This window comes from Fistularia commersonii, chromosome 28 (assembly GCF_037954325.1).
Source record: "Fistularia commersonii isolate RoL2024-O1a breed Wild chromosome 28, RoL_Fcom_v1.0, whole genome shotgun sequence".
NCBI classification, from domain to species: Eukaryota; Metazoa; Chordata; class Actinopteri; order Syngnathiformes; family Fistulariidae; genus Fistularia; species Fistularia commersonii.
The window spans coordinates 9,497,903-9,525,491 of NC_141311.1; the positions used below are offsets into that span (position 1 = coordinate 9,497,903).

Consider the following 27,589-nt stretch of genomic DNA (forward strand, 5'->3'; position numbering starts at 1 on the left):
TTCGGTCCGGGTTAAAGGACAGCCGGTGAAAGTGCTGTCATTGTTAGGAGACTGGCATGTAGCTTCAGATTAAAATGAGTTATAGCTGGCCTTGAATCAAAGCAATGAATTGATTTTGAGCCATTTTAAATGACAAAATGCTTTTATTGTTGTCACGCAGTGCAAAATGGCAATATTCCATGTTTAATACTGCAGAATAAGGCATTGAATACCACAAAGGCAATAGTTTATAAACTGAGGAGGTCCTACTTAGCAGGGATGCAGAGGACAAACGGGCACTTTCCATAAAATTTATGTCACATTTGAAACCTATTGTTTAAAGAGAAGACAGAAATGTCCTTTTTTGATCCGTCACTTTGACTGACACTCATATGGAATAATTTTTTGCATTTCATGAAGTCCTATCACAAGTTCCCTTGATTTTATTTTGCAGAAGCTGTAAAAGAGATAAATTGTGCTTCTGTCCTATTCGGCAAACTCAAAAAGCTTACAAAAATTAACATTACACGCAAATAAACTGCCACGGTGAGAGTGACATCATTGCCAGTCAAACTCAAAAAGTGACATTTTTTTTATAATACAGTGGATGACCTCAATTTTTAATGTGATGCGGGGAACGGCGTGATGCTTTCATGGACACATATTTCCTGGTTCCCCTTCCACCCCAGATGCCTCTGCAAGTCATGTGGGGGTAAACATGTTTTTTCAGTTTCAAAGAAACAACGCAGAGGCCGCCTCGGATACCAGGTGTCACTGCTAAGTGTGATTCCAAGGTTTAGTTTCTACTTGACACACGTGAGAAACATTTTCGGTTCTCGTTTGACAGTTTCGAAAACGTCTATTTTTTTTCTCCCGCCGGGTCTTTGTGACGTCACCCCTCGTCCGCGGGCCTGTTCCTCAGCCACTCCTCTCTGGCTCGCTTCACTTCCTGGCCGTAATAGTCGTGAAGCTTGCCAAAGTCCTCCAGCGGGTCGAAATCGACCAAAGGCCATTCAGTGCAGAGGGGTCCGGGCCCGTTCAGGGGGGTGACGTGAGCGTTCCTCCTGTGCCACAGCTTGGGGGACCTCTTTTTATGTGCTTCTGGGATGGCGCTGTCGCTGAAGCTCCTGGCGTCCCTCACCTCAGCTGCCTGCCTGTGCACCGCCAGGACGAAGCCCTGGTTTGTTTGGGCTCTTGACTCTTTTGGGGCACTGGGACAGGACTCATCAGACCCTTGATGCTTTTTGGCTTCTGTGGGTGGAAAACAGGGATAGGAAACTTTACAACAGCATCAATCATAGGAAATCACTGTAGAGCCTGTCATACATTATGATTTAAAAGTTGAATAAATTCCATGTAATCTGTAAATTAAAAAAGAAAAGCAGGAAGAAGGAGTTTGCATGTTCTTCCCCAGTTGATTGAAAACTCTAAATCAAACTCTAAATCAAACTCATTTTTCCAGCCATCCCACCCCGAAGGCCTTTATAATGCATCTCGCTGACCGGCGGAGCGTCTTGCAGGAGGCTTGCGGATCCGGGCGATATCGCCCCGCCGACTCACCCTCGTACTGCCGCCCCAAGTCTCTGAGCAGCAACGACAGGTAGCAGTGGCTGGCCGACAGCAGAGCCCTGACCCAGCTCTCCTGGCTCTGCAGGTCCCCTGCCGCAAAACTGTAGGTTTTTAACCCCGGTCCGTCAAACACCAAGGAGAAGGCGAACTGCCCGTCAGCCTGCGAGCGGCGCACAGCGCAGCCCTCCAAGACGATGACGCCGTGCAGGTGGCGGTCAGCCGGCTTCTCCTGGTAGAATAGTAGGTTGGCCTTCAGGACACACCACCGCCGATGGTAGGTGGCCGTGTGCGCTTTCTGCCAAGGGGAAAACAGGAATTATTTCACCTGCCTCGAGGGCGACCTTGGTGTTATGCTTTTAAACTGTTTTTAAAAACCTTTTTGAAAAGATATCCTTCTTTATCCACCGGAGAGGTGCACGAGTGATAGTGGGTCAGAATCTTCTCATGGAGCTTCATTCCGCCACCTGGAGAAACCAAAAGCGCTTCCAAATTTAAAAAGTAGTGAGTGTGTGAGGCTTTAAGTTGTACTATCATGGAACTGATAGGAAGACAAGTGGAGTAGGAGTTATCTTGAAGGAGGAGTTTGTTAGGAACGTTCTGGAGGTGAAAAGAATGTCAGATACACTTATGAGCCTGAAACTGGAAATTGAAGGTATGACGCTCAGTGTTATTTGTGGCTGTGCCCTGCAGGTGGGATGTGAGTTTGAGAAGAAGGAGAAGTTCGGAATGAGCTAGATGAAGTGATGCAGAATATCCCCAAAGATGAGAGAGTGGGAATTGGTGCAGACTTCAATGGGAATGTTGGTGAAGACAATTGAGGGGATGAAGAAGTGATGGGCAGATTTGGTATACAGGATAGGAATGCAGAGGAACAGATGGTGGTAGAGTTGGAAAAAGGATGGAAATGGCTGTAGTGAACACTTTTTTCCAGAAAAAACAGGAACAGGTAACTTATAGACCGAGAAGATTTGTGGACGTCTTGAAAGAGGATATGAATGTAGATGGTTTGAGAGAGGAGGATACAGAGAATAGGGTTTAGATGGAGAAGGTTGATTCGCTGATGCGAACACCTGAAGGGAAAAGCCGAAAGTAGAAGAAGAAGAAGATGTATTTGGGTGTAGTTAGTGTGAAGGACTTTTGAAACAGCTTTATTCTGTGCTTTCCAAAAGTTTTCTCTGAAGTCACTTTTACATAATTAAATACCAGTTATAAGTTACTTTGATAAGTCTGTGCCAATAAAGGGATATATCATCTTATCTTAGCTTCAAGTCGCTTAGCTTAGCTTAGCTTAGCTTAGCTTTTCATTACTCACTGAAGATATTCCAGGACACATACCTGTACTACTTTATTGGTGAAATGTGCTACTTAAATATTTGAAGTGTCCAGTACAGTAACTATATAGGTTAAATAGCTATATGTGTTTTGGAAAATTTGGCTGACTTTTTAACTTCCTGACAGAAAAGTCGGGAGATGCCAGTGGATGAATTTCAGTCACATCAGTGCCATTCTCAAAAGAGTAAAAACACTATGGAATATTTACACTACATAAAACACTCGGCTGCGGGCTATAAAAAGACATGTGAATGAGGTCAAACTAGGACAGATTAAAAATAGTATTGAGGTTTCCTTATTAACCATTTTAGAAAGAAAAAATGAATAATATAGCATATTATTAGATATTGTTGTTAGATTAGATAGACGGATAGATAAGCAGTTAGGTACCTGCTCTGAAACCTCATTTTTTTTAAATGCAAACTTGAATGAGATGAAACTGAATTGTCTGACACTGAACGCAACATCATGGTGAAGCACGACGACCTGGACAGCATGAATAGGATGTCAGAGCCGGGACATGTTGCAGCTCAGTCAAGATTGAAAGGAGTCGGCCTCACCTCTGTCAGAGTCTGGTCCCTCACGGGGTCACATCCTCCTTTATCACGTTCGCCGACCGCGTCTTCATCATTCCTCAGCGCCAGGCCAAGGCTCCTGTCTCGGTCTGATTCATCCGCAACCCGGCCATGATTGAATCTATGGTTTTAGGTTACTACCGCTGCTCGTCCCTCGGGCGCAAAGGGGACGAGTGTTGAAATATAAATAACCTGACCCACTTGGTCGTAACTAAACCCTGACACATTAGAGAGCGGGAGTCTACCTTGAACGGGTCGATTGGCACTCACCGATGCCCGCCTCTTAGATGAAATCGAAAAATAAAAATACGACCTGGAAGTGACAGCCTTTGTGTGGTTCAGACTCTTACTTCTGCATTTCATGTTACGTTTTTACAGGATCCCAGATCAGTTTCGTTTAAACATCTCACGGGCGAGAAAAATCCTAGTGAGCTGTCAGAGGCTCTACGTGTCTGCAGCCGGTTTGGTCCACCCTCCCTCTCAAAATCGTTTGTTTCCACACATCAGGACTTCGATATGATGAGCTGACAAAGTCGGACGGGAGGCAATGAAAACATGATCCCCGTTGACTCACGGCTCCTTTTATACTCCAACAATATACTCCAGGAAGAAAGAACTGAAGCTGGTTGACTCTCATGTGTTTGTAAAAGCCTGGAAACATAAAATAATTCTTGGTTTATTACAGCTCCCTTTGGCCTTGTTGTGCTTATACACTCTCCGGACGGCTGAGAAAGGTCTGAAGGACTCAGTATTGCGGTACATTGTCAAATCCTCTATGTCTTGGAAATACTTTCAAACGTGTCTTAATGAATTCCAATTTGATCTCCTCCTCCTCTTAATATCTGCAGTGTAGAACACGTCTGATCCCGCTCAGCCGGGAGGTCTCTGCTTCAGTTAAAGGTTACCATGGCGATGAGACTTTCTCCTGAATCAGTCAGGGAATGAGCAGAAAAAAACGCATTGTTCTATTTGACTTTTTGCAAAGAAGACGACATTATTATTGCCATGATAGTCGTCTCAGAAAGACGGAGAACTTGAAGAGAAGCCTGGCAGGAACGGGGAGAACACAGTCAGGCCCCATAATGGAAACGGACACGTTCTTGTTTATTTTCAAGGCATCTCTACACTGCCTTTGCTGTTAATTTGATTGTTTTAATCAATTAGATGAGATGAGATGAGATGAGAACAACTTTATTTATCCCGAAGGAAATTGTTGTGCCAGAGTTTCAAGCAAAAACATAACAGAAATAGATAATAGTAGGAAGGAGGGAGAATAAGAAATACAATAAAATATAAATTGTCAAGGTAATTAATGTTTATATGTGCGTATATTTATGTATGTATATACATACATATAATTTTGATTTTGAAATCTGTATTTATCAAGTCTGACAAGCTGGATTTGTCGCTGAATAAATGAGCGACTCCGTTTTTTTGGTTTTTTTTTGCATTTTACACATTACTAGTGTCTGAAAATTGCATTTCAATGACATGCTATCTCGCACTGTTTATGATCAGTTGTTCATCTGTCCTGTGATTTAGAGCTTTCCCAAAATAAATAGGTTCTTTGTCAACCCGTGCTCCATGCGTTCACCAAGTGTGTGGTCTCAAGACATAAATAAGGACTCCAAAAGAAACTGGAGCAGATTTCTGATCAGAGTTTCCTGTTAGACTAATATTTTACATGGCTTCTTTTTATGCCTACAGTGCCCCCTCCCCTGCATTTCTTGGCTTCTTGTATCTATTCTTGACAAGCACTTTATCCGTCGCAGTCCTCAAAGAATTCCGGATCTAAAAGGGTCTCAGGTGTAAAGACTGCAGGCTCTCAGTGAGATGGGATGTCCACACACTTGCAGTCATGTTGTTCAGAGTTGAGGCTGTGGTGCAAAATCAGTCATGATTGCCTTGTGAGATGGATTCAGTTATATTGATGTCAACATTAGGACCAATCTATACCAACTCGGACTATCCCTTTTTTAAAATCTGTCTTTATCGTCAAATGGATCATTTTCCTCTACATGATCCGTGCATCTTTTTTTAAATCAGACATGAAAAAATCCTAAAATTTATTAAATTAATCAAATTAAACATCCATGAATAATTATTATACTGAGTGTAGCCATGAAACATTTTAATTCTACAATTGACAAAAATCTTCTGTATCCTAAAAGAGTCTTATTTCCTTCTTCAATTAATTTTTTCCATGAATCTTACTTGCCGGTTGTCAAGAGTGATTTGAACCTGAGGATAAACTTTTGTCTGTCACACAAACAAAACAGTATAGTTCTCGTTTTAAATAATCGGCCAATAAAATATTTTTGAAATGTGCATGCAATCTATCGTCATGTCTCTCCATTGCTATGTGTAATATTCTATTTGTAACTTCTGATAGACAGTATTTGAGTGTTTTCCACGTTTTGAACAATAAACTGGACTGGACTGTTAACACAAACGCCATCTTCAAGAAGGGTCAGAGCCGCCTGTTCTTCCTCAGAAGGCTCAGATCTTTCAACGTCTGCAGGACCATGCTGCAGATGTTTTACCACTCGGTGGTGTCCAGCGTCATCCTCTACGCTGTTGTGTGGTGGGGCAGCAGACTCAAGACAGCTAACAGACTCAACAAGCTCATCAGGAGAGCTGGATCTGTCCTGGGAGTGGAGCTGGAGTGTGTTGTGCAGGTGTCAGAGAGGAGGATGCTGAGGAAGGTCCTCAGCATCATGGACAATGTTCATCACCCCCTGCATGCCACACTGACGTCCTGTCAGAGCTCTTCCACAGAAAGGTCCACTGAATGCCACAGGAGGTCTTTCCTACCTGAGGCAGGGAATCTTAAAATCTTAAACCTTAGAAAAAAAAAATCTCCCCCACTCATACTCTTGTGCACTCCTTATCTTTCACTTGGTACTTAAAACCTTAAGACATTTGTTACTTAAGACACCTTATAGTTTATTTGAATATCTTATTCTCCCCTTTTTTTGACTGTTTATACAATTTTCTACAATTATTTATTATTATCATATTTTTCTTGTATCTCTGGCACAACAATTTCCTTCGGGATAAATAAAGTTGTTTTTATTCTCATGACTTTGTAAAGTTTGTACGGTAGTTTGGCCTCCAACCAGGTGGTGGCGCTAATGAGCCGAAACGCTTCCCTGATTACTGCGCGGGGAAATAGCGAAGAAGAGCCGTAAGCGAACGTCGTTTGAATTATTTTTAGGCTTCATGTTTACAGCAACTTGCTTGCTTCTCAATTTACGCTTGCGCTGGCATTTCACATTTAAAACTGAAGCAGACTTTTAATTTTTTATCAGCCGTCATCTATCGAACGTCATCGATAAATGCTTCCCAGTTGCGATTGTGCCGTTTGCCCCCGTTTAGCCCTGACTTTTAGCCGCAAAGCTAATGTGATTTCGGCGTCCAGTACGAGAAAGATAACTTTTAAGTGTTTGAGAGATTGAGAGGGAGATTGAACGGCAAAGCCCGTGTATCTTAAAGCACCATGTCGAAAAGAAAAGTTACGTTTCAAGACGATAATGGAGAGTTGGACCTGGAAGACGACGTCCCGAACAAGAAGGTAACGCCGTCTCTTCGGAAGGAGAGCTAGCTGAGGCGTCATAGACCAACGTGTCTCTTTTTAAATATTTATTTGTCATTCTCAATGCTCGATCTGTCTAGCTGTCTAGCGCCAATTGAACGTTGCTTCAATATCCTAACCTTGAGCTTTCTCGTTGTTAGAATAGAGAGAAATCCGTGAAAATAGTCATTTCATTTTCGAGAAGATGAAAATAGATTGACACGAGTATAGATTCTCATAACTGGTTTTATGAACAGTTATTCCAAATTACTAGCTAAATGCATTGTATACTAGTTATACTACAGTTATAAGCTGAACTCTATTGCTTTCTTAGTTTTAAAAAAAGTGGCAACAAGAAGGAAAAAGGACTTTTTAGAATTTGTTGCAAGGACCTACAAGGTCAGGTTTTTAATCAAACACAAATAAGATACTCTTGCGCCATTAAATGATTGTATTGATTTATGATATTGTCCTTGATGCCCGGTCATATGATTCCACCGCTAACTGACCAGACTTGTGAGGTGGTGAGTGGCCCGGGCTCCAGGTTCAAAGGGAAACACTCCCTGGACAGCGACGAAGAAGACGAAGGGGAGGACACGAGCAGCAGCAAATACGATATATTGGCTAGCGACGATGTTGACGGTACCTCCTTTTGATTTCTTCATTTTTCCGATCAAACACATTCAAGGCGGAATTTCTCTGACTCTGAAAAACTCAATAAAACCCCTCTCAACTTCAGCTTGGTCAAAATGTTGTTGCAAAACAACTCAGTGCAGGTGTCCATAGCAGAGCCTCCGTTGTCAGAATTTTGGTTGTAATTTGGATTGGTTCCTTTCCAAAAATGGGGTCGGTGCACGGAGCAGATGTTAATCTGCTTTCGTAAGAGTACAAAGTCCAGGTCATGTCAAAGAATGTGTTCTGAAACAGAGTTCCAAACCGGCGGGAAGGTGTGCGGTTGAAGTAATTCCTGTTCTCAGCCTTCCATTCATTGTTCTACCTAAAACTGCTATGTTTGTCCTCAGGCCAAGAGGGGGCGACGATCGATTACGATGAAGGCATTTCTATCACCGCCTTCAACTTGGATGAGGAGATGGAAGAAGGACACTTTGACTCAGAGGGAAACTATTTCATCAAAAAGGAAGCCCAGATTCGAGACAACTGGCTGGACAACATTGACTGGGTATTTTGATTTTACAATTGGGACTTTTATTCTGGAATTTTCTAACAACGTGTGCTAATATGTGGCCCCTTTATTTTAGGTGAAGATAAAGGAGCAGCCTTTCAAAAAAAAAAAGAAAGGTTTGGGAGCCAAACGCCAACGCAGAGCAGGCGACGAGGATGAGGCCGAAGAAGAGAAACAGAGGGAGGAGAAGCAAAAAGATGGAGAAAGCGAAGAGGAGGAGGAGGAGGAGGAGAAGGAGCCGGCCGAAGACCCACTCGCATCATACACGCAACATCAGCTCACCGCAGCTTTGGTTGAACTGCTGTTGCCTGGGGAGACTGTCACGGCGGCGCTCCGTCGAGTGGGCGGCTTGGGAGGCAGGAAGAAGGGAAAGCTGAAGGAGGAGAGCAAACCGGCCGAAGAGGTGAAAAGGGACGCTGAGAAGCTTGACAGACTGACGGCCCTCGCTGACAGGCTGGTCGCATCTGGGGTGTTTGGGATCTACCAGCAAACGTATGAGAAACTGGCTTATTCGCTGAAGAATGTGGGTGGCCAGAAGCAGAAGCATGCCGTGGAGAAGAAGAAGGACGTCAATGAGGAAGAGGATGAACTGGACATGTTTGCAGAGGAATTTGATGAGAAACATGGCGAGGCTTCTCAGAACAAAGAGGATGAGGAGGAGGAAAACAATAGAGGTTACTGAATGTTTCCTGTTGTGATATTTGACAACATCATGAGATAACTTGTTCTTAATCACATTTTTTTCCACTTTTATTATCTTTCTTAGTGAGTGATGAGGTGATGTGGGAGTACAGATGGGAAAATAAGGACGATTCAGAGATCTATGGTCCGTTTACCAGCCAGCAGATGCAGGTATGTGCCATCTATTCTATTCCAATGTGTAAACTACGTCTATTTGTATATACCATGTCTACTATTATGTACATACGATGTTTATTTATACTCTTGTGCCTCTTTTTTTACTCTGAGCCAGGAGCCCTCAACAAAATGTTTATGATGCTTGCATAATAACAATGAAAAATTTTGAATCTTGAGTCATAAAGTGATTTTGTTGTACTTGGAGGTGTAGCATCATTCTCATGTCTTCATGCCTAGTCTCAAAATTATGAACAATAATTTCAAACAGAAATTGTCAGTCTTTCGTCAATACAGCAAATTCTGTATACATTTGTCATCATTGTGCTATTCTGGAGGAGGTGGAAAAATTGTGATTTAGTGCAGTGGAATTAGATCTAGGAATTAACTGCGGGATAAGTAACAGACACAAAATGCCATTGTGTGTGTGTGTGTGTGTGTGTGTGTGTGTGTGTGTGTGTGTGTGTGTGTGTGTGTGTGTGTGTGTGCGCGTGTGTGCGCGTGTGTGCGCGCGTGTGTGTGTGTGTGTGTGTGTGTGAGAGAGGTAGCGAATGCTTGTGTCTGTGTATATAAATACACACTCATACTGACCAGCCCCAATTTAATGACCGCTGACAGGTTGAGGGAATAACGGGTGGGATAAGTATTGTACAGCAACAGAATCCTGTGTCCTCAAAGTTGATGTGTCAGAAATGGGAAAAGTGGTGATGTGTGAAGAGGTGAGAGTCTTTGACATGGTCCAGATTGTGATGGTTAGATGACTGGATCAGAGCATCTCCAGAGTGCAGCTAGTGTTGGATCTCTCCCATCTGCCCAGGTGTCAGAATCTACAAAAAGTTGTAAAGGAAAATGGATGCATCTACGACAAGCTAATATTTGGCCATTGGTCATTGATAGGCATGTGGAGCGAAGGCTAGTTTGTGTGTTCTGATCCAACGCAAGAAGTACTGTTGTTAAGAATGTGAACAAACCTAAAGCTGGTTCTGGAAGGGTGGTATCAGAACACAGAACATTGTTGTTTGTGTGTGGAGCTGCCTAGCCGCACACAGACTGCTCTGTATTACCTGAGGACCCCAATCCAACACTGAAAGATCCTCTGATAGTATGAACATCAAAACTGGACCACCAAAAAATGACCTGGTCTGATAAATCTGATTGTATTTTTTCCATCATGAGGATAAATATGTATTTGGCTTACCAGAGGAGGTCAAGGCACCAGGATGCACTGTGGGAAGAACCTGAGGCAGTGTGTTTCCTCTAACAATGTTTTGCTGAGAAACCTTGGTCCTGTCAGTCTTACTGATATTAATCTGACATGAGTTACCAACCTTATCATTGTTAGGGATCAAGTCCATCCCATCATTGGTTGTCTTGTTGCTAGATAACACCACACACCGTCAGAGGCCCGATGGAGTCCTTGTCTCCATGGGTCAGGGCTGGTTCTGTGGAAAAATATGATCTCAAATTTAGGCAGGTTTTCGCAATGTTTTGGTGTGTGTGTGCACGCGTGTGCAAACACGTGTGCATCACAAACACATTTCCAGACTACAACTGCATAAGGGAAAGATAGCCAATTTAAACATGTGCAAACTTGCCCAAAATCAAAGCAAGGCATCAGCAAAAAGTAATCATTCTCTAATTTTACTGCTTTCAAATTTATTTTCATATGATTTAAACCATTTGTTTTTCATGAACCACCTGCTAAGTGCCCCCGATCTCAGTTGCAAATCCCATTATACCCTGTTTACTAGTTACTCACTATATTTAGGTTTCAGGCTTTACCTTTAACCTCAATCTGTGCAGGTTAGGTTTAATCTTCCGGTCTGTTTTCAGGATTGGGTGGACGAAGGCTACTTCAGCAGTGGTGTTTACTGCAGGAGAACCGACCAGGATGGATCCCAGTTCTACAACTCCAAGAGATTAGACTTTGAGCTCTACACGTGATTGATGGAAGGTGTATGAGAGGAACGATAATTGCCTGCAGACGTTCCTCTTTTCATCTCTGCTTTCTTTTCAAGTGTCTTGGTGTTCTCTATGATTTTCTCCTGGGTTTTTGTTTTCTGTATACTGTTTTTAAATAAATCATCTCTGCGTGGCATCAACATCAAACAATCTCTTTGTATTTCGAAAGGAATTCAGTTCACTTGATACACAGATGTACCACCAGGATGGAACAATTTTGGATCGTGGCGGATGGTACAGCATGTAACTCAAACGTACTATATACAGGACACTGAGGAACACTTCCTACAAGAAGATGAGGTTATATAAATTCCCTTATCAAATCTAGAGGGTAGTTTAACTGCATAGATCCTGGTTGTCATCTGGTTTGAATTATCTGTTTAAATCAAATGACTGATCATAGCGATACCTGGAAATTTTTCTTTATGAACATTTTTAGTAGACAGATACAACATCGAGATTTTTTTTTCATATTTATTCCCGGACTGGTTTAAGATGCATTTTCAATCACCTCATAAGACGCTTCACTTGTAAATAGGTATTTTTATCATAATCGCCTATTTCTAAAATTTGTAGTTTTTTCTTTATTTCACCTAATTCAGGACCATAGCATTTAGAAAGCACAGACAAGTTAACATAAAACATAGATTTGACACATATCATTTCATTATACGGTAATTTAATAAAATGTAGGGCGATGCTGGGTCACACCGCCTTCCTATTGGTTCCTATTCACGATGACGGTTTTAAGTCTCGTCTGATTGGCCGAGTCTTTACGAGATCTTCCTGGTGCACGGGGAAATCGCGCCGTGATTGGCTGATCTGTCTGTCTGGTTGTTGGATTTGTAAAAACGGATACGTCTGTCGTCGCTGTTGGGCGCCGTCCGGCATGTCTTGTTTACGGCGAGGTCGGACTATTATCTCGCTGTCCAGCTAAATATTCCCGGTAAGGCCTTTTAACGCCGTCGTACTACATTTTCGCGTTTTCGGTGTCGACCTGACGGGGGTGTCTGGTTACCGCTGCCGAAGGCGGGTAATTCTGAGGAGAACCTGACCGCTCCCGGCTACGACTATTCCCTGGTGTCGAAAGTGCTACATTACGTTACTCACATGTATGACTATCGGCAACAGCCAGACCATGCAGTGTAACGTTCAGTTGACTATTACTGATATGTAATGTCAGTTGACGTTTAAGTTTTGAAACCAAAACCGGCGGTCTGTTCCAGCAAGTAGACGCCGCTCTCGTTAGACCCAACCCGCCTCTTCCATTCGACTGAGTACCCCCGCTGAACGAGGATGTTCAATGGAATATTTTTCATTGCATTCGATTTCCGGCGTCGAGGTCTCTGTTAGCCGAGAAAGCTGGCAAATAAGATGGAGCTTTGCTTTAGCTTACTTTCTGCACGGTTAATTATTTCCCGAGCGGGGGGGGAATGACGCTTTTACGTCCGATAATTGGCAAAAAAATTGATGGGAAAAAAATTGCATATGCTCATAAATGTACTGCAGCCTACTCGCCGCATGAATTATTACGAATGTGCCTTTTCATCATTCTTTCAGCACAAAAGAGTGTGATCAAAATATTAGCTTTTCTGTTTGTACCCCCACCCTTCCCTAGAAAGAGCCAATTAATTCCTGGTATCCTTCCTTGCAGGATAAACATCCATTGCCGGAAATCACTAAGTAAGTCACGTTGTGTTTTCAGAATATCCAGAGGTGTTTTCATACTGATGTGATTCCCCAGCATGTTTGTTTTTTCCCCATAGTATTTTCCAGAGGGCGAGACAAGTAGAGAGAGAGAGAGAAAGCCAGGGGATGTTGACTTGCCCCTCTGACTCGCTCCCTCACATAGTTTTTCCAATGGATGAAGATGCCTACCCTCAAAACCCTTTATTTAGTGCACCCCCCCACAGTGAGCCTCCTTCACTTATCCTCCCCTTTACCTCCATCACTCCCAGGTATAGTTTGCCTCACACCTTTTTATGTTGCTGCTGGTGTATTGTTTTTTTCCCTCCCTCCTTGCAGTGCTTCATTTTATTTTACGTGCAGACCATATTTCATCTTTGGCTATTTTTACAATTGTATTGGAACAGTGCAAGAGATGATATTTGTAGAGTCAAAGTGACGCTTTAAAGGGATGCAGTAACATGTTGCTTAATGCTGGCGACCACAGGCGCAATCAGCAAATTCAACAAAATTGAAATCTCAGTCGGGGCATCAGTGATTCTCAAACCACAGGAACAATATTTGTTGAAGGTGAATTGTGTCAGACCTGCTGATCACAGTGCTGTGATGCCCTGCTCACACACTAGATGCAGCAAACTGCAGATGACGTATTTGGTACAGAAGCTCAGGGAAGAAAAAATCCCAATTGATGCTTTTCAGTGAAAGAGGTTGCTATTGTAAAAATTCTTTTTATTCCTTGTATAATAGCATAATCTTTCATTTGCAAAATTGCTCAACTTTTAATCTGCTTGTCCTGCAGTAGTTTTTTCACACTGGAATTTCAAATAAAAGATGGCACTATAATGTGGTGAAAGAACTTAAATCGGGATTTTGAATGTCTTGTTTCACTGGTTTTAAATAGGAAAGGGAAATGGGAAATCAGTGAATGTTTTTCTTCATAAAGATGGATTTTGCACTGACTGTTTTTCCGCTCTCACTAAAATTCTGCATGCGGGCCCAATTTGGATGATTTCTATAACCCTTGCAGCCGTGTGAATGATGGGATATCTGGCAGCAGAAGGAGCAGCCGTATTCAAGGTATCAAATCTCAAATGCCCAACAAGCTGTGCTACTTGGACACCCAATCAGTCCAAAATCTGTCCCCGTCCAAGAGACAAAAGGAAAGCAGGGAAATGGTAAATGTTTCACTCTTAACATTTTTTGCATTGGCCTGAGGAATAAGTTAAGTCGCAGCTCATGGGCTATCTGTGCATCTCTTGATTTATAGGTTCAAGCGTCACTGTCCAAGTTCCCAGGAGTTGAAAGCCCACGTGTACACGAGAAACAAAACAAGGTCAGCCTCATCCTTTCTTGCTTTAACCCTCTCAGGCGGGGATTGTGCTGTCCGTCTGATCGGTTAGTGCAGCAGCTGTACTGTTGCGCCATGTGTCAACACTGGAGACCTGTTCAATGGATGAGTCAACGGGGGGTTAACTTGTTGATTTAATCCTCCTTCACGGTCTCGTGCGTCCTAGACAGATGTCATGTACACTGTCGTCATAAGACCTGCTAACACATGGACTACAGAACGTTGCCCCTGACCCCCCCCCCCCCCCCCTCCAGTTTTCTTTTTGTGGTCATGCAAACTGTCAGAGTCCGGCTGCAGCCAGCATTTCTCAGCAGAAGAGTGGGTAGGCAGTCGAGTTGGCAGGGAGATATAAACACCAAAAGGGAACAGTGACCTCCCTCGGAACCCGCTCTAACTCAGACATATGTGTTTAGTCTCATTTATCTGAGGAACAAATTGAGTGTGTATTTTCCCCTGTGAACTCAACTGTGAAAAATGTCTGTGTGTATTTGGCAGGATGGGTTTGATCACAGCGCTGCAGCACCGTGCCAAAATACGTAAGTGTGACAAAAATAATGATCTTAGTGTGTATGAATTCGCTGGAGCTTCAAAGAACCCCCCGTTCTATTCAATATGACTGAAGTGTCTGATATTTGGGGTTCAGTCGTACATATGATCAGTTTTGCCTTTTTTTGATTGGTCACATCAAAACTTTTTTGGGTGTTTGTATGAAGCATGAAGATTGATTGGAATAGCAACTGCTTAGAACCGCGTTCTCCCAAGCGTTTGCACCATTTTTGCCGAGTGGAAGCCCAACTCTAATTTCCCCGTCCTGTTCTGGTTTCTAGGAAAAAGGACCGAGGGAACCCCCAAAAGGAACCAAATGTGTTTGCTGCAGAAAATGTAGTGGGGCAGTTTAAAAGTTCGGGGATACTTGATGCTGCTAAATTGGACACAGCCACGTGCGTGGGACTGGCCGTCAGACACACTGTTGATGAACCCCCCCCGAAGGCTTGGGTGATAGGCCCGCTGTTTCAGACGTTCAAGTCCAAGATGGCCAGTTTTTCTGAAATAGTCATGAGTCCTGTTAAACTCTTCAAAGGCGTTCCTCCTCCGTCCAGGGACCAGCCACCTATGCTCAACGGCTGTGAGTGCAAGGCAGATGAAACGGCTGATTTTAAATCCTCGGCAGCAAGCGTAAAGAGCGTTGAGGGACAAGAGAACGGCATCAAGGACGATGAGAACAATCAACAGAGTTCTCCATCTCAGATTAGCCTTTGTGATGCCCGAGTTGAACAGGAGTCAAAGACCCCACATTCCCGGAAATTATCATTTGATGTGGAGCCGTCTGCACACAGCTTTGGACAGGCAGCCAAATGTGCAGTGAGAGAGAATGAGAATTCCTCTGTGCCTTGGAACCATGGCCCCTTACCCCACAGTGTGTCTGAGGAAGCTTCACACTCTGTTCTGAAGCCACCACAACTATCGACGCCGCCTGAACATGCCAGTGCCTCATATGTGTATGACGCTTTGAAGAAATCCAGTGGGGTGGAAGAACCAAAATACAAACCGTCTGGGAGGCTTAAGCCACAGCCCCGGAAACAAGCGGGATCTCGTTTAAAGAAAGTTCCCTCCGAGACTCCCGCGGTCAACAAGGAGGAGGCTGACCCGGAGCTTAGCATTAAGCTGTCTCACATGCCTTTTGTCAGATTAAACAGGACTCGCTTTTGTGATGCCTCCAAGGCTCAGCGTCTGCTCTCAGAGGCAGACTTGCTTCATCCTGATGATGACACCAAAACCAGGGCTGGAGATTTGTCTCCTCAGCACCTCAGGAATAACTTTAAAAATGGCAACAGTGAAACTATTCTGCCGCCCAGTTTGGACACTGAGCAGCAGGTGAATCCAGAAGCATGCCTAGTGTTGCCCTCGGGGAGATCGAAGAGGGGCCTGAACGTGGGACGTCATTCCAAAATGTCTGCCAAGAGGAAAAAGTTGACAGCAGATTTGTGCGCGGAGGATTCAGAATGTCAGGTGTTCTCGACTGCAGCCTCAGACTGTGGAAGGCACAGAGGGACGAGGCCTGGAAGGAAGGGGGTTGTGTCAGTGGAAGGCCCCGTGCATGCTGAACAAGTGTTGAAGCTCGTAGGAAAAAAGCAGACCGTCTCAACAAGAGCAACAAAGCGTGGCAAAAGTGAGCAAGAAATGCATGCGGTTGTAAATGGAGGAGCGTTCAGGACACAGACAGCGATTGATTCTGATGCAACACTGGCCTGCTCTCTGAGTGGGAGCAGTACCCAGTCGGAGAACACCCTGAAAAACAGCAGCAGAAAGGCCAAACACAGCGCTTCAAGCAAAGGTGTGAGAGGAGGAGTGAATCTGGGTGAGCCTGAGGCTGGGCCCATCGACAGCATCCGCCCGGAAACTGCTGTCGGCATAACTTCCACAGAGCAGCTCCAGCACGAGAGGCCTCAGCCGGTCTTTCTCCCCATGTCTGCCAACCAACAGGTCGAGAGCCTACAAAAGTGTAGAAATATAAACATGAAGCCTCGAAAACGGAAACTGCTTAATCAGTCAAATACAAGCATGTTGCTAAACGGCTCCTCCATTTCTACCTCATCAGCACCCGTGTCAGTGGAGCCGTTAGAGATGGCACCTCTAGACATAGCGAGTTCTCAGCCTGCTCAAGTGGAGGAGAGGCCGATATCAATACTGAACCAGCTGTGCAAGAGATCCAAAAAGGAATGCAAAGCTTCACTTGGACCCTCAGCACAAGATGGGAGTCCAGAGACCAGGCAGTGTGACACTGACCGTCTTGCCCTTACCAAAGACAGCCAAACAGAACAGTGGCTGGGAGATATCACAACAGACCCTGCTTCTGCTGAAAGGACACATTTAGAGAGTAATAATACCGCCGAATGCCATTTAGAGTGTCATGTTAAATTAGAAAAGATGTGTAGTCCTCTCCCGCAGGAAAAAGAGGAAGTCTCCTCCATGGCCGGTGAGGTGTCTCCTGGAGGTCAACAAACCTGCAATCCCAGCAGCAAACAAGTCTCCATATTCAGACCCAGCACGAGGGAGATCACACTCAAACCCCCGAGAACAGCTACCCAGAGGAGGAAATGCAGGGTTTTGCGGGGAAGGACACGTGCAGGGGACGAAATGCCAAACTCTGTCACAATGGAGGATGCAGATCTGAGGTCGTCACGAAGCCGAGCTTCAGAAAAAGGTTTTTCGGGCTGCCTTCTACGCAGCTACTCCTGCCCAGAGATCCCTTCCCTCAGTGTCCAGGACACCAACTGGACTCCGTCTTTGCAGCCCCCGCAGCAGAGCAGGACGCACGCGTCCCATCAGCACCACCCCTCCCACAGCCCGACCACCCTTCACACCCACAAGTCCCTGCGCCGCGCCCGTCGTCACACGGTGTGCAGCATAGAGGTCGAGCGAGAAATCGCCCCCCTCTGCCTGCGTAAGGAGGTGTATCCGTCCAGACGATCTTTGCCCTGTGACTCCTTTCAATACATGGCTCTCTCAGCGCTCGCTTCCCGCTTCCTGTCGAGCCCCCTGGCGTTCCTCTCCAGGAAAGTGGAGAGCAGAGGAGCAGTGGCGAACTGCAGCTCCTCCAGTCACATGATCTCCTCCTGTTCCAAGTCTCCCTTGAGCTCGACAAGACACCTGCCAGGATTTGTCCAACGTGCTGACACCTCTGCAGCCATCTTGGATGCTTCCAACAGGTAAGGTTCCGGTTTCAGTGCGTGAGAAGAGCTTTTTTTGCGGAGCAGAAACATCTCCATGAATGCTCTGCTTTTTTGCAGCGGGAGAGCCTCGGAGGGCGAGGGGGAGCAGCGGCAGCAGAGCGAGGAGGATGATTGTGAGGACACCAGCTCGTCCAGCCAGGAGTTTGAAGATGCGGGCCTGAGAGAGGAAAAGTCTCTGTCTGATTCCGAAATCAAGGTAATGTTTCTCAACTCTTTGAAAAGTAAAACAATTTTTTTTTTTTGTATCTTGAGGCATTAGCTCCGGATTAGCACGTTTAACTACTCGTATATCAACATTTTTTTAAACCATCACCTGGCAAAATCATGGGCTCCCAGGCATGTGATTTAACAGGTAGATTTTATTTCAAAATTAACATGTATGATGACATGCACATTCAAACCGGTTTGCCAGTTAATTGTCTGCCTCTGGTATAAACTAAATGCATATAAACTTTTTCTCCTCTTAAAACTGCACCACTGAGTCAGATGTACATTAACATTTGATCTGCAACTCTGTTACTTTGTCTTAATGACTTTTTTGACATCACAGGTGGAGCAAAAGCACGAGGCGCGAGGCAAGGTGTCGTCCATTCGAATACGTAAAACGCTACCCAAACCTCAGAATAACCTGACTCCTATGGGCCTCCCCAAACCCATCAGGTACGCCTTCTGATTTCTAAGGTTCAAGGCAAGGTTTCTGACAAAACAATCAAACGGGGATCAGATTACCAGCGCTCAGACTTCCTGGATGTGGCAGGGGCACATGACATGAAAATAAAATACCTTCCTCCCACATGCTAAAACCAGTCAGCAAATTCATTGAAGACTAAATTGTCTGTAGGTTTCTGGTCAAAACCCACCTCTTGCCCCAGTGTCAGCAAGGATTGGCTCCAGTCTCCTTGTCCCTTGCTTGAACCTATGAGCCGGATAAGCGGTGTAAAAAAGAACGAAGAAATTCACACATTTTGGCCCAGTGGATTTGACCAAACTGCCACTTCATGAAGTGCTGATGTACCTCACATTTCTTGCCACAGTCTGTCACATTTACCAAGTTTGTGTATCGAGAATGTCGGAGGTGTTTATACTGACTACTTGGGGTGTCCCTTGTGCTGCACTACAGGCTGAAGAAGAAGGATTTTAGTCTGGAGGAAATCTATACCAACAAGAATTTCAGCAAACCCCCTGAAAGGTAAGGTGGTTGTCACGGAGGCTTTCAAAGACGGGTTGAATTCTGCTAAGTAGCATGAAGTTCAGCTCGGACATCCCCGTTGTGCAGGATGCGTGGGTCCGAAACAATAAAACCAGTTTAAATAAATCCAGCTCTTGGGCAGATGTCTATCCTCCTGCAGCTGCACAGTCACATCTTTAAACAATAATAATAATCATAAAACAATAATCACAATGACTCTGAATGCTGGTGTCCATTAAAGTAGTGAGGGTTTTGTGATGAGATGCGTTGGAGGCATTGAGGGCATTCACAAAAACGTCAATTAGATGTTGCGATGAAATGAAAACCCTGAGGACACAACGCTGACGTTCAGTTCTGATGTTCTGACAGTTGTTGGTTTGATTATTGCACATAAAGTTCACTGACAAACTGATTATGAGAGAATATGACAATAGAAATGCAGATTCTTTCAGTTGTTTATTTCTGGAGGAACAAAAGTGTTGCACAAAACCCCAGTTAGTAAATTATTCTTGTTGTGTCTTGTAGAATTTTTAATCTGCCAGTCATACAAAAAGTCAAAGCCTATCTCGTGTGTGTGTGTGTGTGCATGTGCGTGCGCACTTGCACATGCACATAGCTAAACCTCTTTACAAACATGACTTAAATTCTTTATGCCTTCCAGTCTGAAGATCGCATTCTCTGAGGGAAAATAATGACCACTTCATTATCATGTAGTGGAGTGCTTTACACTCTTTCAGTGTGTTAGATCGTGGACCCCTAGGAACCAACAGGCCTCATTTAACCTTATTTTTTCCTTGAGGGGCCTTTGGGATCATGATGATGTGCTTTTGGTCCAGAAGATATCCCACCACCCTCACCTCCCGGTAGCGGAGGCTGTCTGAGATTTACTGTCTGATGGATCTTCAAACCACATCAGCCACATTGCAGACGTCCCCACTGGGGCGTTTGTTTATTTCTCTGGAAGAGAGAAAAACACAAAAACCTCTCATAGTCCTCACGTTTTGTTTAGTGGCAGAAGCAAGGTCATCTTATGCCTTCATTTGGCACACCAATCAGGGAGTGGGGTCCCAAAATGGCGGCAAGGGAGGCAAGGGAGGAAGAGAAGGAGGGAGGGAGAGAAGCTTTGAGGGTTCGGAAGGATATGCACAATTGCGCATGGATCTATTACTGTGAATACTAGTAGCACTTACAGTCACATGGGTAATAGTTTAAATAATACAGTAATATCTTTAATATTCCTAACAGAAATAGCTGGTGAAGGCCGCTGCAGTAGATCAACCCACGCCCCCTGGGAACCTGCAAAATGAGAGAGCTCAGGGACTTGGGAGAAGATATGAAATTACAATCATACATTGATTGCAGGCAGGACAGTGAGCGGGAAGAATGAGAGGGGTGCATCAGTCTAGTCTATGGCAGCAAAACTAGGGGAAAGTCTGAGCCAACCTTGACCATAAGCTTTCTCAAAAAGGAGAAGGAGCAGATGTCTACCCCCTGGGATTGAAATTGGAACCACAAAAGGGGAGTGATGGGGCTCCGAGGTCGTTTAGATACGAAGGCACATGACCATTAAATTCTGCTCTGAATTGCACCGGGAGCTAGTGCAGGAGAAATATGATCCGTCAAACCGTTCGTCGTTAGAACGTGTTCAGCAGCATTCTTAAAGAGCTGCAGAGTCTTTAACCACTTATTAGGACAGCCGGTAATCCAGTCTGGAAGAGACAGAGGCATGAATTACTTTTTTGACATCGTTTTGAGACCGAATGTACCTTATCTGTGGAGACTATGACAAATTCTGGTCAGTGAAAACTCTTGATTCCTACCTGTGGTGGTGGAGGCCATTTGACTCCTGCAGTAGCTGTACCATTAGGTCAGGTGTTTCTATGATGGTTGGAGGCCAGAGTGGTGACTTCTGTTTTGTCAGAGTTAAGCTGTTTACCTGTGTATATAAAAATATTCTCTTAAAACTCACCTCAATCAGTCAAACAATTTAGAGTTTCAGCGTCGTCCAAGTTCTGTACCACTACAGTTTTCTGTTAACCATGCTACAACAAGGAGTATGACATAACCTATATCTGAAATAGAACACAGAAGGTGGGTTTCTTTCACTGATGCGGTGCTGATGCTGATGTCCTCATTCTGTTGGCTGAAAAGAAAAGCTCAAATTTGATCAAGAGGGAATTAAAGCTGCCCTTCCGATTTATCAGTTTTCAATACTTATCCAGCCACCAGAGGCCATTCCCTAAGAGACGTGTCTTGTGTTTCAGCCGACTGGAGACGATATTCGAGGTGCCACTCAGCCGCCGGAATGGCTCCGAGTCCTGGTTTGGCCAGAGGCGGATCAAGCGCTTTCTGGAGTTTCTGGAGGTCGGCGAGGCGAGGAAACCAAAGAAGCCCCTCGTCGGCGTGGGAAAGCCGGGGAGTTCTTCGTCCAGGACCAGACGAGGCGGCTTCACCAAAGACGAAGCGTCCCTGGTGACGCAGGATGTGGACTCGCTCCTGTGTGCCAAACTGGACCAGCTGAGCCTGTGGCTGAGGCATGACGAAGCCATCTGCTGACTCCGGATGCCTCTCAACGAGTCCTCTCACTTAGCCCCGTACATCCATTGTAGCGCTTTAATTTCCCCCCCCTTGGGTGGCAGAGTCACGCTGCTTTCAGAGAAATAGGCTTTTAGTCAGTTTGCAGCCTGCAGGTGTAAGAACAGCACACGCCCCTTGAGGATATACACCCTCCGGAGTCCAGGTGCCGGATGTGTGGCTAATACTTAGGAGAGGGGAAATAAGTTCCAGTGAGTCCTGGAATTTCCACTTATGTTTTTTCACAGATGTGATAGTTTATCACATCTATTTGTTAGCAGCATTATAAATGACTGGGATCCGACTGATAAACAGTTGTGTGTTATAACCGTCCTGCAGTCATGCTTCCCTGTTGAAACACCTGCAAGAGGTGGAACGCTTTGGCTCTTGGATATTTACTCAGATGAGTCCACGCGGCGTGAAAATGACAGAGAGGCACTGGTATTCAGCCGTGTCTGACGCGAACTCGGTATTTGCGAGACATTGAATTTCGTTTTGTGAGCAAACTAGCTCAAATTCTCCACAATACCCTGGCAGTCCTCTGGTAGGACTCCATAATCATCCATCGGCCGTCCAGTGTCCCGAGATTTTAGTCTGTGGCCTGTAGCTGCTGGCCTGCCGCGGATACAACTGATCTACATTGCCCCAAACTATCAGCCGGCTGGTTGATCCGTCCAGCTCCAGCACAGTGTTAAAATGTATTTTCTAACTTGCTCTCACTGCTTCCGTCCATTGTTTCACCTCCAGTTTGCAGCAAGTGTCAGTTTAAATGCTTGTATAGTTTTCATCACAAAATGCTGTCATTTTCCTCCCGGTTTGGCTTTGCGAAAGTCTGGGCACCTGACCTCTACGGCACTCCTTCCAGATCCTGTATAGATAGGCGGCAGCAACAATTTTAAGAAATATTGTATAGGCAGCTATTATTTATTACACAATGAGGAAGATGAAAAAATAAAAATTAAAACGTGCCAACTTGAGATTTGATTTCCATGACGTTTCTGACCCAAAGCAGACAGTGTCTGTGAAATGGAAGCAATCAGACCAGCCACAGGTCAGAAACCTCCAATTTTATAGTGGAAGTTTCCTTTTTGTCTTTGTTTTTTTTTCCTCTGCCTTTCTAAACTTTAACATGAAAGGTCATGATTGTATTTTTTTTAATTTAAAAGTGGAAAATTCCATATTCCACTTTTTTTTTTTTTAAGCAACAATGGTTCTCTTTTTCCCGCATTTATGTGGTGTGTGAGTGTGTGATAGTGTTATATAACAGCTAGATAAACTGCCTGTGTATTTATCACACCTTTGCCAAAGGGTGGCTGCCTTAAACGGAGACTGTCAAGATAGCCTTTTTTTTAAGTGTATTTTGTAAATGCGACTGTTTTTTTTACCAGGGCAAGTCGAGATTCTTTGGATGACTCGAGAGCACAAGGTTTTGATTATTTTATTATCAAAAAAAATCTGATTGTATAAAAAGTACAGCATATGTATATGTGAAACGTTAACTAAGCTGATGTAAATGCAATAACGCCGTGATGTGACCTAAGCGGAATGTTGTAGGGAAGCGACCCCCCACACCCCCACATACACACACACACACACACACGCCACACCGGTCTACATTTTTGTAGACGGCCCACTCCTCCACCAGTATGTTTGTCACTCTGGATCGGCAGATGGACTTATTAATCAACCCTTATCCATTTCCTCTCTTGGAAACTGTCAAACTGCATTCTAGCTGATTAGACGTTGGCTGGTTCCTGAGGACAAGGAGATGTTTCCGGTCGATAAATGTACAACCTGTTTGTGTCATTGTAGTGTTTGTTCGGGGAAACTAGTCGATGCTGGATTTTATATATGGATATTTAGACTTGGAAACGTCAATATCATGAAGAATAAATAAATATCAAAGTGTATAAACATGTCCGATGGTTGAGTGTCTTCTATTTGTAAAAGTCAAAAACTCCCCCAGCTGCAACCTTATTTCTTCTTTGTTTCTTTTGTCGTTTTTTTTTTTTTGTCTTTTAAGGTTGTCAAAGTCAGAATCCAGCCTTGGCCGAGCCCCCGGGTCGTTTCCATAAAGATCAGTCTATCAGAGTGACAAGGTAGGAGATCAGAATCATCAGGATCGGGGTCAGGACCAAGATGCAGATCCAGACAGTGATGGAGATGATGCTCCACTTTTTCACCCGCCGCGATAACCCCATGGCCACTTTCGGATTCGTCTCCTGCTCCGCCTGTCGAAACAAGACCACGCACAATCATTAAATCACCTGGAAATAAACCTTTCTATTCCTGGACTTGATTTCAAACTCCCAAGCAGAAGTGAACAATATACCCGGACTGAAGCAATCAGAGCTGTGATCCCAATGCAGGAGATGCCGCAGATGATGCTCCAGATGGCCAGGGTCCGGTGGTGTCGGCGGTTGCACCAACAGGCGGTGCCGGAGATCTCAGTGTCATCATTGGGTGAATCACTCGACCCCGGGACAGTGTACAGTGGTGTGTCCTCCTCCACTGGTATGTGGATCTGATGTAAGTTTGACATTTCTGGAAAAAAAACCATGAGTAAATGCATGAATAAATCAGTGTGTTTGAGGCGTCTAACAAACAAGTCATAACCTGCAACCTCTAGGGGGTCTCAGTGTTGTAAATAAATAGGCAGTAGTTACATAAGAGATAGTTTAAAAATTTCATGAACGAGATGAATTTTAAAAATTGATTATTTCAATTGTTTTATATTGATTTATGGTATTTTTTCCCATCTGTTAATCTATTTGTTATTCTTCTGTTCTAATCTAATTCTGTTTTTCTCGCTTTTATAAACTTTTATTACTTAGTTTTAGGTGAAAGCCCCTTTTCAGTCAAATTTGTTTTTAGGTAAATGTTCACAATTTTTAGGGTAACTCATTTACTTTCCTTTTACTTATTTTTTTCTTTTCATCTCCAGCATATGGTCACACGGTGTTTTTTTTTTTCTAAGGCTTTTGAAAGTAATTTTGTTTGCGAGTCCCAAAAGTCCCCAAAATTTAAAAAAATACAAAAACATTGAATGAGCAGAAACAAAACTAGATTTTTCATGCGGGTTAATTGGTCAATGACCCGTGGCTGTTCCTAAGTCATACCTCTGTCACCTGAGTAGTGACTTTAACGGAGTTGCTGCTTTTCTGTCCAGTCTGTGACTCCACCTTGACAGGATTTTCATAAATAAAACTACCTCAAGGATTTTCAGCCATCAGCAGCCGGTGTCTCTTAGCTGCCTGACACTCGCACAAAGTTTTTGATTTTATCGCTCATTATCTAACACCTGATTACTCAGATATGCACTCTTGTTTACAGATTAATCTGAGTTTGTTTTCACCTAGTAAGCGAGTTTTTCCTCCCTCTTGGCTGATGAACTGATGTTTCCTGCTCAGTGATCTTTATTTAGTATTCAGTGATTTTTTTGTTGTCATTTTCTCACTTTCCAAATCAAATTTTAATTCCCTGAGAACCGTTTAGTTCAGCACAATGAGACGTATAGTTTTCCTTTTTTGTTCTCTGACATGAAAAAATGTGCAGGTCAAGGGTTTTACAGCTTTACAAAATTTTCAGTCTAAAACTTTTCCTTCCCTCCCTTGATTCTCCTGAACCCTGAGAAGACACTTTGGTCAATGAAACATGACGAAAAGGGAGCGTGCAAATATGTGTAACTACACGTGCCTTACACATCTAACACAGGTGTAATGATACACATTTACTGGACTGGACTGGAGATCCAACAGTCTGTGTTCAGGAAAGGAAAGAGCAGAATGCACTTCCTCGGGAACTTCAAATCCTTTAACATATGCAGCAAGATGTTGCAGATCTTTTATCAGTTTGTTTTCTCCAGTTTCATCTTTTTCGCATCTGTTTGTTGTAGGGGGCAGCATCAGAGCCAGAAAGTCCCACAGACTCGACAGGGTCATCAGGAACGCTGGCTCAGTGATTAATCTCAGGATGGAGAACTGTGAGACGGTGGTGGAAAGGAGGACGCTTCAGAAACTGTCGTCCAGCAGGTACAACTCATCCCCACCACCCACCTCACAGACAGAAAGATACAGGAAAGCTTTCCTACCTCACGCCATAACCCCTGTACAGTAACTCACTCTAATCAGTTGCTGTGCTACTTCACATTGTCATTTTGCTCATTATTTATTCTTGCATGTTAAAAAATAGGGAAAGATATTTTTTTTATTTTTTTGCAGATTATACTTTATGTCTTAATACTTCACACTACGCTTTATTTTATTTTACTTGTATTTTTAGCTAGTTTGTCATTATATGTCCTTTTATGTCTTGCTGCTGCTGCTAAACTATTTCCTAAGCATGGGATCATTAAAGTTTATCTCATCTCTCATTTAGACAGATTTTTTGTTAAGTTTTACAGTTTGTGTTAATGGCATGATGTTGCTGGGAATACGCTAACCACTACAAATTGCCTTGAAAAAAAAACAAGAGATAATCCTGTAATTAACAAGGATTTTGTGAATAAGTTACACATTGGCTTTATTAATTAGTGCCTTGTTTGTGCTCAATCACAAAATGTCTGATTTTATGGAATTCAGGACATTTTTAATAAATTAATTTCACTGTCAAACAAAGATAATTCGGAAGGATTAACATTTGAAATATGATTTTGTGGCAGATATTGAATAATCCAATGTGAAAAACTATATCTATCAAGGATGTATAAGCATTTTGGTTTACTATTGAGAAGAAATGAGTAACAAAAACAAAACAAAAGGGTTGTTCCCTGGAGTCGGGGCCCGTCAAGGCTTCAGTCCAGTGAGCCCCGCTGACCCCAGACTAACCTGTAGCTCACACCCAAATGTAAATCACAAGTTTTGGTCGATGTTGTTTACGCATAGTTTGCGGAGTGTACGTGAACTCTCGGGGGCCCGATGGGAGTGCCAGCCTTCTGAGAAGTGAGGATTGGATCTCCTGCCTGTGGAGACTTGTTCTCAAACGCCGCGAAACATTTCTCCCACCCGGAGAAAACACTTCATCTCCGAAACTAATCCGAGATCTTTAACTGGAGTTGTAAAGTTCACCATCCCCTTCTCACGACAAATGAACAAACAGTCCAGTGCGTTGAGAAGTGTTGCCATGTAGACGTGACAATAAGAATTGACTTATCTGATCTTGGTCTAGGTGCCTTACAGAGACGTATCGGTGTCCCCAGTCGGCGGGTGTGTTGGAAGACACACACACATTCACACATTGGCCTGTCAATCATTTCCAGCTGTGAGTTCTGTTTTGCAGAGCTTGAACATGTGAGACCTCACCTGTCCAGGTACAGGAAATCGGGGCCCCGGTGGACTCCCAGTTTATAGAAAGCAGGGCAGGTGTCTTCTTCGTTCTTGTTTTCGTCTTCCTCTTCTCACCTTCCCCCTGAAGCTCCTTTCCCCCCACTGCTTTTACCGTCGGTTTCGACAACAACGTCCACACAGAGAGAGACGCACGTCGCGGTGAGCAGGATCCTGCTGTGGAATGACAGAGCTGAGCTGGGAACAGCGAAACTATGTGTGGTAACCCCCGCTCTACACGCACACTCACTCACATACACACACACACATATACACGCCCATTTAGCGCTTGGGGCTTTTCTTCCCACGTCTCCCACACGCACACACCAATGGCAGCGTTGTCTAGATAACTTGTGTTACTCACAAGTCACACTTCCATTTTTTTTTTTTGCCACCCCCTGATGACTCACACTGTCACCGAGACTGTCACCCTTCTTCTTTCTCGAGACACATTCCTGAGAAACCTGGAGAAAGATAGTGGAGAAAGGTGTGTCCCTGCACGTCAGGTCTGGGAGGGTGAATGTGTGAGTCTGTTATGTGCTTGTGTTTGTGTATTTTGGGGGGAGTTCTTGGTCTTGGATTTTTTTGTCTGAGAAAACCTGTTTTTCTTTCTGTCAAGGGTGTCAATTCCCCTGGGCTCCCCAAAACTCCCTGATTAATCTATCGATCGATCGATCGATCAATCGATCGATCCAAGCACCTTCAGGC

General features: G+C 44.0%; 4 protein-coding genes across 5 annotated transcripts; 2 read left to right on the forward strand and 2 right to left on the reverse strand.

Moving 5' to 3' along the window:
• Positions 1–202: 202 nt before the first annotated feature.
• pheta2 (PH domain containing endocytic trafficking adaptor 2) lies at positions 203–3,646 on the reverse strand. Its single transcript, XM_086176327.1, has 4 exons — positions 3,441–3,646; positions 1,924–2,012; positions 1,540–1,843; positions 203–1,230 (listed from the first exon to the last, which is right to left on the reverse strand). Exons 2-4 carry the CDS (start codon positions 2,002–2,004, stop codon positions 872–874), a joined length of 744 nt encoding a protein of 247 aa, XP_086032453.1. The 5' UTR covers positions 2,005–2,012; positions 3,441–3,646; the 3' UTR covers positions 203–871.
• Positions 3,647–6,685: 3,039 nt separating this feature from the next.
• Positions 6,686–11,176, forward strand: cd2bp2 (CD2 (cytoplasmic tail) binding protein 2). Its single transcript, XM_086176213.1, has 6 exons — positions 6,686–7,029; positions 7,542–7,671; positions 8,052–8,209; positions 8,289–8,886; positions 8,979–9,064; positions 10,901–11,176. The coding sequence occupies exons 1-6, from the start codon at positions 6,955–6,957 to the stop codon at positions 11,009–11,011; spliced, it is 1,158 nt and encodes a 385-aa protein (XP_086032339.1). The 5' UTR covers positions 6,686–6,954; the 3' UTR covers positions 11,012–11,176.
• Positions 11,177–11,869: 693 nt separating this feature from the next.
• On the forward strand, positions 11,870–23,478 carry prr14 (proline rich 14). 2 transcript variants are annotated; one of them, XM_086176328.1, is made up of 11 exons: positions 11,870–11,975; positions 12,684–12,712; positions 12,796–12,987; positions 13,743–13,890; positions 13,983–14,048; positions 14,559–14,599; positions 14,891–17,773; positions 17,855–17,993; positions 18,348–18,457; positions 18,918–18,986; positions 21,251–23,478. In XM_086176328.1, exons 3-11 carry the CDS (start codon positions 12,845–12,847, stop codon positions 21,540–21,542), a joined length of 3,891 nt encoding a protein of 1,296 aa, XP_086032454.1. In that variant the 5' UTR covers positions 11,870–11,975; positions 12,684–12,712; positions 12,796–12,844; the 3' UTR covers positions 21,543–23,478. The 2 variants fall into 2 exon arrangements, with proteins under 2 accessions (XP_086032454.1, XP_086032455.1); XM_086176329.1 differs by lacking the exon at positions 12,796–12,987 and having other exon boundaries at positions 11,901–11,975.
• On the reverse strand, positions 22,646–27,130 carry LOC147217493 (transmembrane protein 265-like). The gene is made up of 3 exons (XM_086176330.1): positions 26,861–27,130; positions 23,893–24,104; positions 22,646–23,791 (listed from the first exon to the last, which is right to left on the reverse strand). The coding sequence occupies exons 2-3, from the start codon at positions 24,100–24,102 to the stop codon at positions 23,639–23,641; spliced, it is 363 nt and encodes a 120-aa protein (XP_086032456.1). The 5' UTR covers positions 24,103–24,104; positions 26,861–27,130; the 3' UTR covers positions 22,646–23,638.
• Between the last annotated feature and the right edge of the window lie 459 nt (positions 27,131–27,589).